We start from the raw sequence: 12,999 nt of genomic DNA on the forward strand, positions 1-12,999 counted from the left end.
CAGCCCTGGTCCGGGAAGATCTCACATGCCACAGAGCGGCTAAGCCCATGAGCCACAACTACTGAGCCCACATGCCACAACTACTGAAGCCCACGTGCCTAGAGCCCGTGCTCCACAACAAGAGAAACCACCACAATGAGAAGACCACACACCACAACGAAGATCAGCCCCCGCTCACCACAACTAGAGAAAGCCCACGCACCGCAACAAAGACCCAACGCAGCCAAAAACAAATTAATTAATTAATTAATTAAAAAAATAAATATAATAAACATTAGAGGGAGGTAAAACTGTAGGTTGGTATTTTCAAAATGTGACAAGCATTCTACTAAAAGATGCATGGGAATTTAGAATAAGAAACATATATCTAAATTTACTTTAGAGCAGTAGACATAGGTAACTATAGAGCTTGTTAGGTGATATTTTGTGTATTTATAACTTTGTGCAGACAAAATGTATGCACATTATTTAGTAACACTCAAGAAAGGATGTTTTGGTGGGCTATTGATTAAAAATTTAGTTTAAAGTCCAATTGATCACTTTTCATTTAAAGATATTGTCTTAAAGTTTCTGAAAAATCGAATGAATTTTGTAACACCTTCCTTGAAAATTATTAATATGGTATTAAAGACTATATAAGACTAATGATGGGTTTTCCCCCTGAGAGTATATATTATGAAAATAAAAGAGACAAAATTAGGAAATATAAACTCTATATTTTTTGTTAATAACCTCCATTGATCTAACTGTATCTTCAACTGCTATAAATAAGTGTTCTTCCTTCTGCCTCTTTCCAAGTTGAGCATCGGTAGAATGACAGCTTCTCAATAGGGACAGTTTCTATTCATGGAGAGAAGGGTTTCTTTGGAAATAGAAGCAGGAAATTTGGAGTCTACTTGCTAATCACCATATGCAGAAATTGGCTACATAGTGACACACTCACCGACTGTCATATGGGACCTGCTCATGTGTACAGAGAAACCAGTACTCACACGAAATGAGATCAACTGAAAGCAGTTTTACTTACAAAATAAATAACCCCAAGAGGAAAAAAGTTACTGGCACAAAACAGAAATATAGATCAATGGAACAAGATAGAAAGCCCAGAGATAAACCCATGCACCTATGGTCACCTTATCTTTGATAAAGGAGGCAAGAATATACAATGGAGAAAAGACAGCCCCTTCAATAAGTGGTGCTGGGAAAACTGGACAGCTACATGTAAACGAAATTAGAACACTCCATAACACCATACACAAACTCCAAATGGATTAGAGACCTAAATGTAGGATCAGACACTATAAAACTCTTAGAGGAAAACATAGGCAGAACACTCTATGACATACATCACAGCAAGATCCTTTTTGATCCTAGAGAAATGGAAATGGAGACAAAAATAAACAAATGGGACCTAATGAAACTTAAAAGCTTTTGCACAGCAAAGGAAACCATAAACAAGATGAAAAGACAACCCTCAGAATGGGAGAAAATATTTGCAAACGAAGCAACTGACAAAGGATTAATCTCTGAAATTTACAAGCAGCTCATGCAGCTCAATATCAAAAAAACAACCCAATCCAAAAATGGGCAGACGACCTAAATAGACATTTCTCCAGAGAAGATATACAGATCGCCAACAAACACATGAAAGGATGCTCAACATAACTAATCATTAGAGAAATGCAAATCAAAACTACAATGAGGTATCACTGCACACCTGTCAGAATGGCCATCATCAAAAAATCTACAAACAATAAATGCTGGAGAGGGTGTGGAGAAAAGGGGACCCTCCTACACTGTTGGTGGAAATGTAAATTGGTACAGCCACTATGGAGAACAGTATGGAGGTTCCTTAAAAAACTAAAAATAGAACTACCATATGACCCAGCAATCCCACTACTGGGCATATACCCTGAGAAAACCATAATTCAAAAAGAGTCATGTACCACAATGTTCATTGCAGCTCTATTTACAATAGCCAGGACATGGAAGCAACCTAAGTGTCCATCGACAGACAAATGGATAAAGAAGATGTGGCACATATATACAATGGACTATTACTCAGCCATAAAAAGAAACGAAATTGAGTTATTTGTAGTGAGGTGGATGGACTTAGAGTCTGTCATACAGAGTGAAGTAAGTCAGAAAGAGAAAAACGAATACCGTATGCTAACACATATATATGGAATCTAAAAAAAAAAAAAACAAATAGTTCTGAAGAACCTAGGGGCAGGACAGGAATAAAGAAGCAGACGTAGAGAATGGAGTTGAGGACACGGGGAGGGGGAAGGGTAAGCTGGGACGAAGTGAGAGAGTGGCATGGACATATATACACTACCAAATGTAAAATAGATAGCTAGTGGGAAGCAGCCGCATAGCACAGGGAGATCAGCTCGGTGCTTTGTGACCACCTAGAGGGGTGGGATAGGGAGGGTGGGAGGGAGACTCAAGAGGGAGAAGATATGGGGATATATGTATACGTACAGCTGATTCACTTTGTTATATAGCAGAAACTAACACAACATTGTAAAGCAATTATACTCCAATAAAGATGTTAAGAAAAAAATGGGGAAAAAAAGTTAATAGCTCATTAGAATAATAATAAGTTTTGAGAACAGTGAGACACAATTTGATGAAGTTTTCTCACTCAATATGAGCATTTTAACCCTTCACTTTCATTTTACAGTTCCAGTCATTTTTCCTCTGCTCACTGGCAGGTCTTGTAAACCATTTGGTGGATGATCTGGCCTCTTTCCTGAAGGGTGTGTGTCAATAGTAAACTGTTTGATCATTTTATTTTTCTTTATTAACATGCTAATTTTTGCTTTGATTTATGGACATTTCTGCTGAGAATATATTGCAGGGAGACATTTTATTAATCCCAATTTCTTTAGTAAAGTCACAACACAGTTATGTCATTTTAGAGAAATTATTATTATGAACGACTGGAAATAATTACTTTGCATTTAAAGAATTCAAACCAAGAATGTAACCTTCAGACATTTTAACCAAATACTAAATTTTTTTAAAAGTCAACTTTTTACTTAACAGATCTTCACCGAATCAATAAATATTATGTTGTTCTAAGAATGACTTAAGTTACAAAGATGCATCAAATTCAGCAAGAACAAATACTGTTTCAAATAAATGAGAAAATTAGTCAAAGAAAATAAGAGTAGTAGAAGAAATTAGAGCCAGAAATAAGAGTGGAATAGAAAGTGCATGTTAGAAAGTCATGAGTACGGAAAAGTCATGTTGAAGATGGGTCATAGATCAGGTTGTAAACCTTTCATCATTGTGTGTGAAAGAGAAGACACCTAGTTACGTCAAAAAACCCCTAAGGCAACAGTGAACTAGCTTCTCAGAAGAAACACTGTTATCCTTGTTAAAGAGAGTAAAGATAACTTTTTCTTCATCTCTTCATAATGAGGAAAAACTGTGGCAATAATAAGTAACAGGCTTGTGTTAAAAACCCGAGCGGGTTTTGTAGGGCGGTTTTTCACATTATCTTTTAATTTAGGCTGATGGCGTTAGAAAGTGCCATTTGGCAAAACTGCATGTCAAGTTCACTGCTCTTTGATAGATGTTTAAATATTGAGAAGAATGAAGCACATTCCTCTCGCGTTTCTCCAGATTTTCTTACGCCTGACCTGCTGAATGGCAGGCGGCGGGATTAGACTCCTGGACAGGAGCCAGGGCGGTGTTGCCATGGGGACCCTGGGGACTGACAGTGCCTCCTTCTCCCTGTGACAGTGTCATGAACCTGGACGACCTGACCCGGCGCGGGCTGTACCTGAGCGACATCCCGCTGCACGATGCCACGCGGGACCTCGTGCTGCTGGGGGAGCAGTTCCGAGAGGAGTACAAGCTGACCCAGGAGCTGGAGATCCTCACGGACAGGCTGCAGCTCACATTGCGCGCCCTGGAAGATGAAAAGAAGAAGACAGACACGTAAGCACGTGCCCTGTGCTTGAAGAGGGCGGGCGGGGCTGGCCTTCGTGGTAGCCGGCGGCTCTGCCGTAGTTAAGACTGACCGTCGGGCTGTGACCGGGCCCGAGCTGGTACTGCTCGCTGCGCGGCAGGGCAGTAAATCCAGACACAAGTTGCTGGGGCAAGGAATAGTGATTGTAGTCGGAAAGACGGCAGACCCAGAAGATGGCGGGATCGTGTCCCGAACGACCATCTGGGCTGAGTTAGAATTCGGGCTCCTTTTATACCAAAAGGGGCGGGACCAGCCAAAGGGGCGGGACTAAAGCCAAAGGGGCGGGACCATCCAAAGGGGCGGGGCTAAAGCCAAAGGGGCGGGACCAGCCAAAGGGGTGGGGCCAGCCAAAGGGGCGGGGCTAAAGCCAAAGGGGTGGGCCAGCCAAAGGGGCGGGGCTAAAGCCAAAGGGACGGGGCCAGCCAAAGGGGCGGGGCTAAAGCTAAGCTCTTCCTGGTTCCCGGCAGCGTCTGCGGCTGGGAGGTGTGAATGTCTTCCTTCCTGCGGCCGCTCCCTGGTGAGCCTGGTCAGGCTGTTTCCTGGGAGCTAAACAAAGGTATTCAGCTTGAGGCTCATGACCTGGGGAGCAGGGTTCCCAGAGATGGGCCATTGTGTACAATTTAGTTTGATAAGCAACACCCCGTTAGTGATTAGCTTGTAATAGAACACAAAGTTTCTTCCCTATAACAAGACTCCGAGGCGTGGGACCCGCCGTAGGTCTGGAGTCCTAGGTAAACTCTAACACATCACTTAAATAGAAGTTACGCACACAGAAATCAATCAGTCCTAATAGTAATTTTACAAACCAAGCTGGAAGAATATACGCTAAAGCATGTCTCTGGAAATCATTAGAAGAATAATTCAAGTGCATATTTCAAGTCCAACTACCGGTTCATCCATTTCCTCACACAAGAGGTGTACCGAGCTTCCTCTAGGTGCCCGGGCTGCCCAGGTGCTGGGGGACACTGAACACTGAACTTAGATTTGGCCATTATGTTTTAAAAGCGTTCTGTTCCTGGACTCCAAATTATTTTTGGGTTTGACAGGTGTGAGTCTGACAGACTGTAGTGTCTTATGTGATGACAACAATTGCATCTGTAATTTGATACATGAACAAAGCTATCAAAACACAGAACTATTATTTTTCTACGAATGATGGATTAAATTATGAACTATTGGGCAAGTAACATTTAAGATAATATTTCGTTTTCAAGTAATTCATGTAAACAAATACACATCGTGCGTACTGCTTGGCCTTGCTTGAGTATATTAATTAAAAGCATGAAATCACTGACTTTCGTAAGAGAATTTTACCGGGGGTCTTGCGTGTTCATTTTTAACGTTTGTATGATAGGAAGCTATCTTGGAGAATTGACCTGATGTTCCTTCGTGTGAGAACTGTGTCACTCTACTTGACACCATAGGGTTGGTAACAGCACCACTTCCTGTCCTGTCCTTGCACTGGTGTGTGTGTGTTGCCTGTGGATGGTTGCTGTGCCCACAGGTAAACACATCAATTAACTGTTTATTGGCAGCTTAGATGGATAGAGAATCCACGTAAATGTCTGTCTTCATCCCTAGCTTCTTCCTCCTGCACTTCTCCTACTTTGTATAATGAAGCTGAAAACTGTATTTTCTTCGACACCACTTTACTTTCCTCATGGACCTGAAGGGAACCCCGTAAGCGTTCCAGGTATTTGGCAAATTTCCAAAAGTATGTGGGATGAGGTGGGCCACTCAAATTCCTCCTGCTGCTCGAGAAACAACTCAAAATGTGTATTTATCAGTGTGTGGTACAGCTTCCACCATGAAAAATAACACATTTTATGGAGCTTATGAGATTGTACTTAGGACCAAGGCTCACAGTCACCTGGATTTGTAAGTCTGAGTTACTCAGATCCTGCTCTGGCTGTTATATTAGAAAACCACCAAGGTTTCCATCTTCGTTGATATTTGCTTTTCAAGGTGATTTAATTGTAAACATTTACTATGAATTTTTGTTGAAATGAAGTAGTTGTACTGGTCACATTTAATATTCAAATATAGCTTTAAAATATTGTATAAAATGTTCTCTGTTTGAAAGTGAAAAGTGAAACACTGAATACATTCCACTAAAGGTAGCGAAAAAATGAGACCTCAGCTCCATTTTGCACCTTAAGCTTAGCACCGGTGCCATCTGGCCTAGGGGAGAAAGAGGCTCGGAGGTGGTGTTTGCTCCTGTGCGCCATCACGTCAAGGAACCGCAGGTCCGCTTGCTTCTGCTTCTCTGCTCAGCTCTCACCCCTCCCGTGTGCTCGCCACTCTCCCCGCTCCCCAGGGTCCCTGGTCCCATCAGCGTGGTCTCAGGACTGTCAATGGAAATAAGATCTTTTCTTGTCTAGACCAGTTTCTACCTGCTTTGTCCGTTTCTTCCATGAAGGAGTGAGGCAGGAATGAAACAGAAACATCTGCCCTTTCTTTCTTTCTTCTTTCCTTTCCTTTCCCTTTCTTCCTTCCTTCCTTTCATTGAAGTATAGTTGATTTATAACGTGTTAGTTTCAGGTGCACAGCAAAGTGAATCAGTTATATATACATATATACATATTATTTTTCAGATCCTTTTCTGTTGTAGGTTTTTACAGGATATTGAGTAGCGTTCCCTGTGCTGTACAGTAGGTCCTTGTTGGGGAAATCTGCTTTTCGCGTCAGATGGCAAGCGTTGAGGCAGATGGCTTATCCCTGAGAGGTGAACGTGCCCCTGGTTTTGTGGGATCCGTACAGTGCTAAGTGCTTGAATGGCTTCTTTCATCCTGTGACTGTCACAGCAGGAGCATTAACACGCAAGCCCACGCAAGACAACTTCGACTTCCCGGTGTCAGTCCACTGTTTTGTCTGTTTGTTTTGTTTGGCTTATTTTGATTTGCTTTGAATTGGTTTGGATTTGGGGATGTTCTATGGGATTAAAACAAACCAATTATTTATATTTTCTCGACTTGACTTATAAAGATGGCTGATAGCGGGTGTCCGGTCAGAACCCAAGCCTGCACAGTGCACACGGCACTGAAGTCTATGAGGCGGGCCGTAGAGGCACGGACACTGCTCTCAGCATCTCTCACTGTGGCTTTATCCTCACCCCTCTGGACAGGTTGCTGTACTCTGTCCTTCCTCCGTCCGTGGCCAACGAGCTGAGGCACAAGCGTCCGGTGCCCGCGAAGAGGTACGACAACGTGACCATCCTCTTCAGCGGCATCGTGGGCTTCAATGCCTTCTGCAGCAAGCATGCGTCTGGGGAAGGCGCCATGAAGATTGTCAACCTCCTCAACGACCTCTACACCAGATTCGACACGCTGACAGACTCCCGGAAAAATCCGTTTGTTTATAAGGCAAGTCCAGGTCCTGTCCTAATGCGGTGCCATTCATGATTCTGAATTTTCAAGCCGTGGCTTCCAGAGGCACTGCGGTCACCATTCCCTGACTGTAGCCCTGCAGCCTTGGTACGGGCAGGTCTCGTGCATTCGTTATTTACCATTTTCTTAAATAATTACCTCGCGTTCTAAAACATTCTCTTCCTTGTAACCCAGATGAATGGAACGGACGATTCCCTAGTTAAAATGTTAAATCCGTGCAGGTGGTTTATCACACGTAATATAAACATGGCATTCGTGTCAGTGGTCTGCAAGCGACATTTTTACTGAAACGTAAAAGTGATTTGCACAGTAAAGAAGTCATGGAGCTTAAGAAGGGGACTGAGACCTGCTTTTAGATAACATCAGCTTGAGGGAAACATTTATAAGGCATTTCTGCCCTTGGTTTCAATTAGTAACACATGTAATCTTGGAAAAATGAAGTCAGTGGAATATTGCTTCGTACAGGCAAGAATGTGAACCAAACCCCCCCCCCCAGGCATCTGGAGTCATAGAAGTGCCACATGGACTATTTATTTTAGAGTCTTTTTCTGAGGAACCGTGTAACACTTGGTGAGCACGTCGTAAAAATCACTGGTTACTGACCAGGATAAATCACTGAACTGGGGGTAGTGCGGCTTTGGCCCATCCAACCATCAGTGTTTTAAGGGGAAATAGGGTAGTAAATTGTCCTCCTGGGTAGTGAGCATATCTGAGCTGAGAAAGCGGGACTTAACTAGAGGAAAAATAATGCCTGTAATCAGACTCCAAGTGCCAGATGTGTACATTTCAAATAATGACGTTTTCTTCTTGTTGGAGTTGAAGGTATCAGAATTTTAAGAGATTCAGGGGAGGAAAGTTGAAAGTTATTGATAGCAATTGAAACAGTCATGTTTGTACTGACCAATCTGTGCCCTGGTAGGTGGAAACGGTCGGTGATAAGTACATGACGGTGAGTGGGTTACCAGAGCCCTGCATCCACCATGCACGTTCCATTTGCCACCTGGCTTTGGACATGATGGAAATTGCCGGCCAGGTCCAGGTAGATGGTGAATCTGTTCAGGTTAGTAGATAAAACAGATATTATAATGGTAGTAATAGACCTTTTGGACAACCGATTTATAGTCTTGATTTATATTCATAATCATTAATCATGTACAAGGAATAACATCTTGACAACAAAGACTAATATTTTTAATGTTTTTTAATTGAAGTATAGTTAATTTACAGTGTAGTGTTTCTACTGTACAGAAAAGTGGTTCAGTTATACATATATAATATGTGTATTCTTTTTCATGTTCTTTTCCATTATGGTTTAATACAGGATATTGAATATAGTTCCCTATACTATACTATAGATCCTTGTTGGTTATTTATTTTATATACAGTTGTGTGTATATGTTAATCCCAAACTCCTGATTTATCCTCCCTCTCCCTTTCCCCTTTGGTAACCATATCTCTGTTCTCTATGTCTGTGAATCTGTTTGTGTTTCGTAGATATGTTCATCTGTGTCATATTTTAGATTCCACATATAGGTGATATCACATGATATTTGTCTTTTTCTGTCTGACTTTCTTCATTGAGTATGATAATCTCTAGGTTCATCCATGTTGCTGCAGATGGCATTATTTCATTCCTTTTTATGGCTGAGTAATATTCCATTGTATATATGCACCACATCTTCTTTATCCATCCTTCAGTGGACACTTAGGTTGCTTCCATGTCTTCGCTATTGTGAATAGTGCTGCAGTGAACATTATAGTTTTCTCCAGGTACATGCCCAGGAGTGGGATTGCTGGATCATATGGTAGCTGTATTTTTAGTTTTTTAAGGAACCTCCATACTGTTCTCCATAGTGGCTGCACCAATTTACATTCCCACCACCAGTGCAGGAGGGTTCCCTTTTTTCCACACCCTCTCCGGCATTTGTTATTTGTAGACTTTTTAATGATGGCTGTTCTGACTGGTGTGAGGTGATACCTCGTTGTAATCTTGATTTGCATTTCTCTAATAATTAGCGATGTTGAGCATCTTTTCTTGTGCCTTTTGGCCATCTGTATAAACAAAGACTAATATTTTATTGAACCCATTGTATTACATTCTTCCATAGAAATGGGAAACCTGTCCACCTGTTTGAAATCTTCTTTATTCCATGTACTGAAAGTCACGAGGATGAGATAAAACCCCCTGTCCCTTCTGGTTTATTTTTTAAAATCTCTTTCCTGTGTCTCATGTAAGTTGCCAGATTCACATCTTTGAAAGCTTCAAACTTGACAAAAAGAATGTTTCTCTTGAAAGATTTTTGTGAGGGTTTTTGTCTGTAATATGCTTGGAGTTCTAGAGAATTCTTATGATTTTTATATGATGACTCTACGTTATTCTTTAATATAGAGTAAGCAATAATTCATATTATTGAATTTATTAAAACAGAGCTTTGATTTCTGCAGATAACAATAGGGATTCACACAGGGGAGGTAGTCACTGGTGTCATAGGACAGAGGATGCCTCGCTATTGTCTTTTTGGAAATACTGTCAACCTCACAAGCCGAACAGAAACCACTGGACAAAAAGGAAAAATAAATGTGTCTGAATATACATATAGGTAAGAGACACATCTAGTTATTTACTGATTTGAAAAATGTCTCTTTGCATGTGTTTTAATTCCCTGGGTGATTTTATTACCTTTAACATTTATCACCTCTGCTCTTAGGATTATTTATTGTTTATTTGAGAAGGTGGTGTCATTATTTCCATTTTAAGTGATTCTTCACCATCTTAGGAGTTTCTGCTATGCTCATTGTTACTAAAACCTTGAGGTACCTTTAAATAACTTTGGTGTGTGTCCCTTTCCCCGTGCAGCCATACTCCACGCTTCTCTCCCTGTTCCCTGTCCCCTTTAGATGTCTCATGACACCAGAAAATTCAGACCCACAATTCCATTTGGAGCACAGAGGCCCAGTGTCCATGAAGGGCAAAAAAGAGCCAATGCAAGTTTGGTTTCTATCCAGAAAAATTACAGGAACAGAGGTATGACTCATCAGTGTAATTCCTTTTTAAGACAGACTGTAAACATGGGGAGCTAAATCATGATCACTGAAAACACGTTTCATTTGCAAAGAATTCTTGGGTACGTGAACCCTTCAGTAAAGCAGCGGAAATACTGAACCGTTAGTGAGCCGGTTAGAACAATACAGACTTCTCAGGGGAGACTTTACGGTTGCTGGTTCTGTCCTCTAATGAGATGAAGACCAGAGCACGAGACGGAGAAGAGCTGGCTGTGGTTGTTCCTGCGTAACCTGGCTCGGACCCAGCTGGGGAGCGGGCGGTGAGGGGCGTCCCGGGCCCCCCCCCAGCGTCCTCAGCTGTCGTGAGGTTGCCACCAGGGCCAGGACAGGGCCTCCTTCACGGGAGGTTTCCTGACCACGACGCTCCAGATCCTTCCGAGGGCCACGCTGTCACCTCGGGGAATGTTGGGGCATCTTTGGACACCCTAGTCCCGCGTGTGTCTTCCCTGGAGAGAAGAGTGATTTATACTTTTCCAGAATCTAAATGATTCCGCAGGGAAGCTATAGGTCCGTGCTCATGCCCTGGGCGTACGCCAGCCTGAACCCAGGTGCTGGCGTCGGGGGGGGGGGGGTTCGCTCGGGGGTCCTGTGACCCAGGGTGGCTCGTGACACCAAGGTCCTGCCAGCTTTGCCCCCTCCCAGTGGGTTGCATCAGAAACAAGTCTGATGCTTTGTTCCCCGCTGATGTACCTGGTTCTTTAGAGGGGGTGAGACTCCTTGACTATATGTCTTTTCCTGGATGTACACATTCCTTATAAATGCTTTTAGAGTAGAAGTCCTAAGGGGAATGGAATGCCAAGTTGTAAAGTATTCATCTTCACCTTCTCTTCACTGTTTCTACTTCTGGTGCCAGCTTGCTTCCCGATGTTCTTCTGATAAATTAGCTTCCCTCCGGCATTGCTCATTTTACTTGGGTGCTTCTGTCTCATCCAGCGTGGTGGTGGGAATGACTTAGAAAAACTGTAGATACGAGTGCAGATCAAATTTTATTTAAAAAAAGAAAGAAAATCTTTTGGGAGTCCTACAAGCTTTATTATCACTGAAAATTAATACCCTGTTTTTTCCACTTTGTAAAGGAAACAAAGCAGGATGACAACTGAATCTTGGACGTTGGGGTGAAGAGGACGGGGTGAGGTCCAGTCTTCCCCTAACTCATGCCAAGCCTGGGAACAGACATTCCCTTGATCCTTTTCCATTTCCCCAAGCCTTTCTCCTAGTTATCTCTTTCCTTATTCATTATTCAGCTTTAGCTCTGCTTTTGAGTATTTTCAAGGTTTAGTATATTGTCTGAGGTTTGGCTTCGTGTGGGTGATGTGAGCTTCACGTGTCTTAAAATCTACTACAAGCATCACCTAACATGGTGATTTGCAAGTAGTAGGCACCCAATAAATATTTGTTGAATTTAATTAAATGAAATGGAACAGTATTTGGCCATGTGTCTATATATATATATATATATATATATACACACACCATGGTTTTCTAAATCTGTTCAGTGCTCTCTCTATATATATGCATATGTATATTTTAATGACTATAACATATAAAAAAGTTTTATCATGTTGGTGTATATCATTATAGAAATCATTTTCTAAAGGAGTGAATTCAGAATTTTAGGGAAAAATTGCAATTTATTTTCAGACTCCCCAAATAAGAATTAATATATCATGCTAAGAAAATACTGACTATTTTGAATTATGCTAACTTTCCTTCAGAAATAGAGAATACGCATTTCTGTTATTAAACTATTGGGTTATTCATTCAGATCACGTGGCAATTATAATTCCTCTAAAATGCTGTCGTTTGCATTGTACCCCTTTTATAATTATAAATCTCACTAATCCCATGCAGCTGTTAAAGAAAGCGGCACTGTTTCACAATGAGCTATTGCGTTAGTTTGGGGTGAATGTTAGGGGCTCTGACCACATCCAAGGAAAAAGCTGGAAGCATGGCTCTGGGGTGTTCCTGGTGGTCAGAGCCCCTCCTGGCCCTTTATTCCCAGAAATTAGCTCCTTTTTCTTAGCTCACAAGAATGTGACTATATCCAGGGCATCATGTTCAGAAAACTTACTTTAATTTCGACATAGAATGCATTCTTATTGGACTCATTAGCCTGTTGTCCTTCAATATCTCTGATAATTTATTAACATCTGTCTTTATAAAATATAGTACAATTACTTTTGTGTAAAAATGTTTATCTTTAAATTTAGCATTTCCTATCAGCACATTGATATTTGTATAAAATGTTCTGTGTTCATGTGTAAGAGATCCTGCAATAAATTATTTTTTCCACTTGTCTCTAGACAGTTTTTAATTCAATAAAAATGAAATGAATAGTCTTGTCGGTCATTTGATTGATTAGTGCCATTTTTGGAAATACATCTTATCACTTTGCCTGTTATAGGCTTTCATTTTGATTCCCTGCTGTTAGGATAAAGCTGAATGGTCCCTCTTCATCAGGCCTATTCCCAGATAGTATTTTTCTTCAGTGACAGCGGCAAGACCAGCCTTGGCAGGGGTGGGGGGGATATATGCACAGATACATGTGAAGTGACACTGACGAGCTCC

General features: G+C 41.5%; 1 protein-coding gene across 2 annotated transcripts in view; it reads left to right on the top strand.

Moving 5' to 3' along the window:
- The window catches only part of GUCY1B1 (guanylate cyclase 1 soluble subunit beta 1), a 51,032-nt gene extending 38,260 nt beyond the window's left edge, over nucleotides 1-12,772 (top strand). The window contains exons 9-14 of one of the 2 annotated variants that reach the window (XM_036852943.1): nucleotides 3,754-3,951; nucleotides 7,107-7,344; nucleotides 8,288-8,428; nucleotides 9,814-9,968; nucleotides 10,267-10,393; nucleotides 11,508-12,772. In XM_036852943.1, the coding sequence (XP_036708838.1) occupies nucleotides 3,754-3,951; nucleotides 7,107-7,344; nucleotides 8,288-8,428; nucleotides 9,814-9,968; nucleotides 10,267-10,393; nucleotides 11,508-11,531 (883 nt within the window). In that variant the 3' untranslated portion in view covers nucleotides 11,532-12,772. The remainder of the gene's footprint in view (nucleotides 1-3,753; nucleotides 3,952-7,106; nucleotides 7,345-8,287; nucleotides 8,429-9,813; nucleotides 9,969-10,266; nucleotides 10,394-11,507) is intronic. The other variant, XM_036852945.1, reaches the window with a different exon arrangement.
- The last annotated feature ends 227 nt before the right edge of the window (nucleotides 12,773-12,999 follow it).

Source organism: Balaenoptera musculus, chromosome 5 (assembly GCF_009873245.2).
Source record: "Balaenoptera musculus isolate JJ_BM4_2016_0621 chromosome 5, mBalMus1.pri.v3, whole genome shotgun sequence".
In the NCBI taxonomy this organism is placed as follows: Eukaryota; Metazoa; Chordata; class Mammalia; order Artiodactyla; family Balaenopteridae; genus Balaenoptera; species Balaenoptera musculus.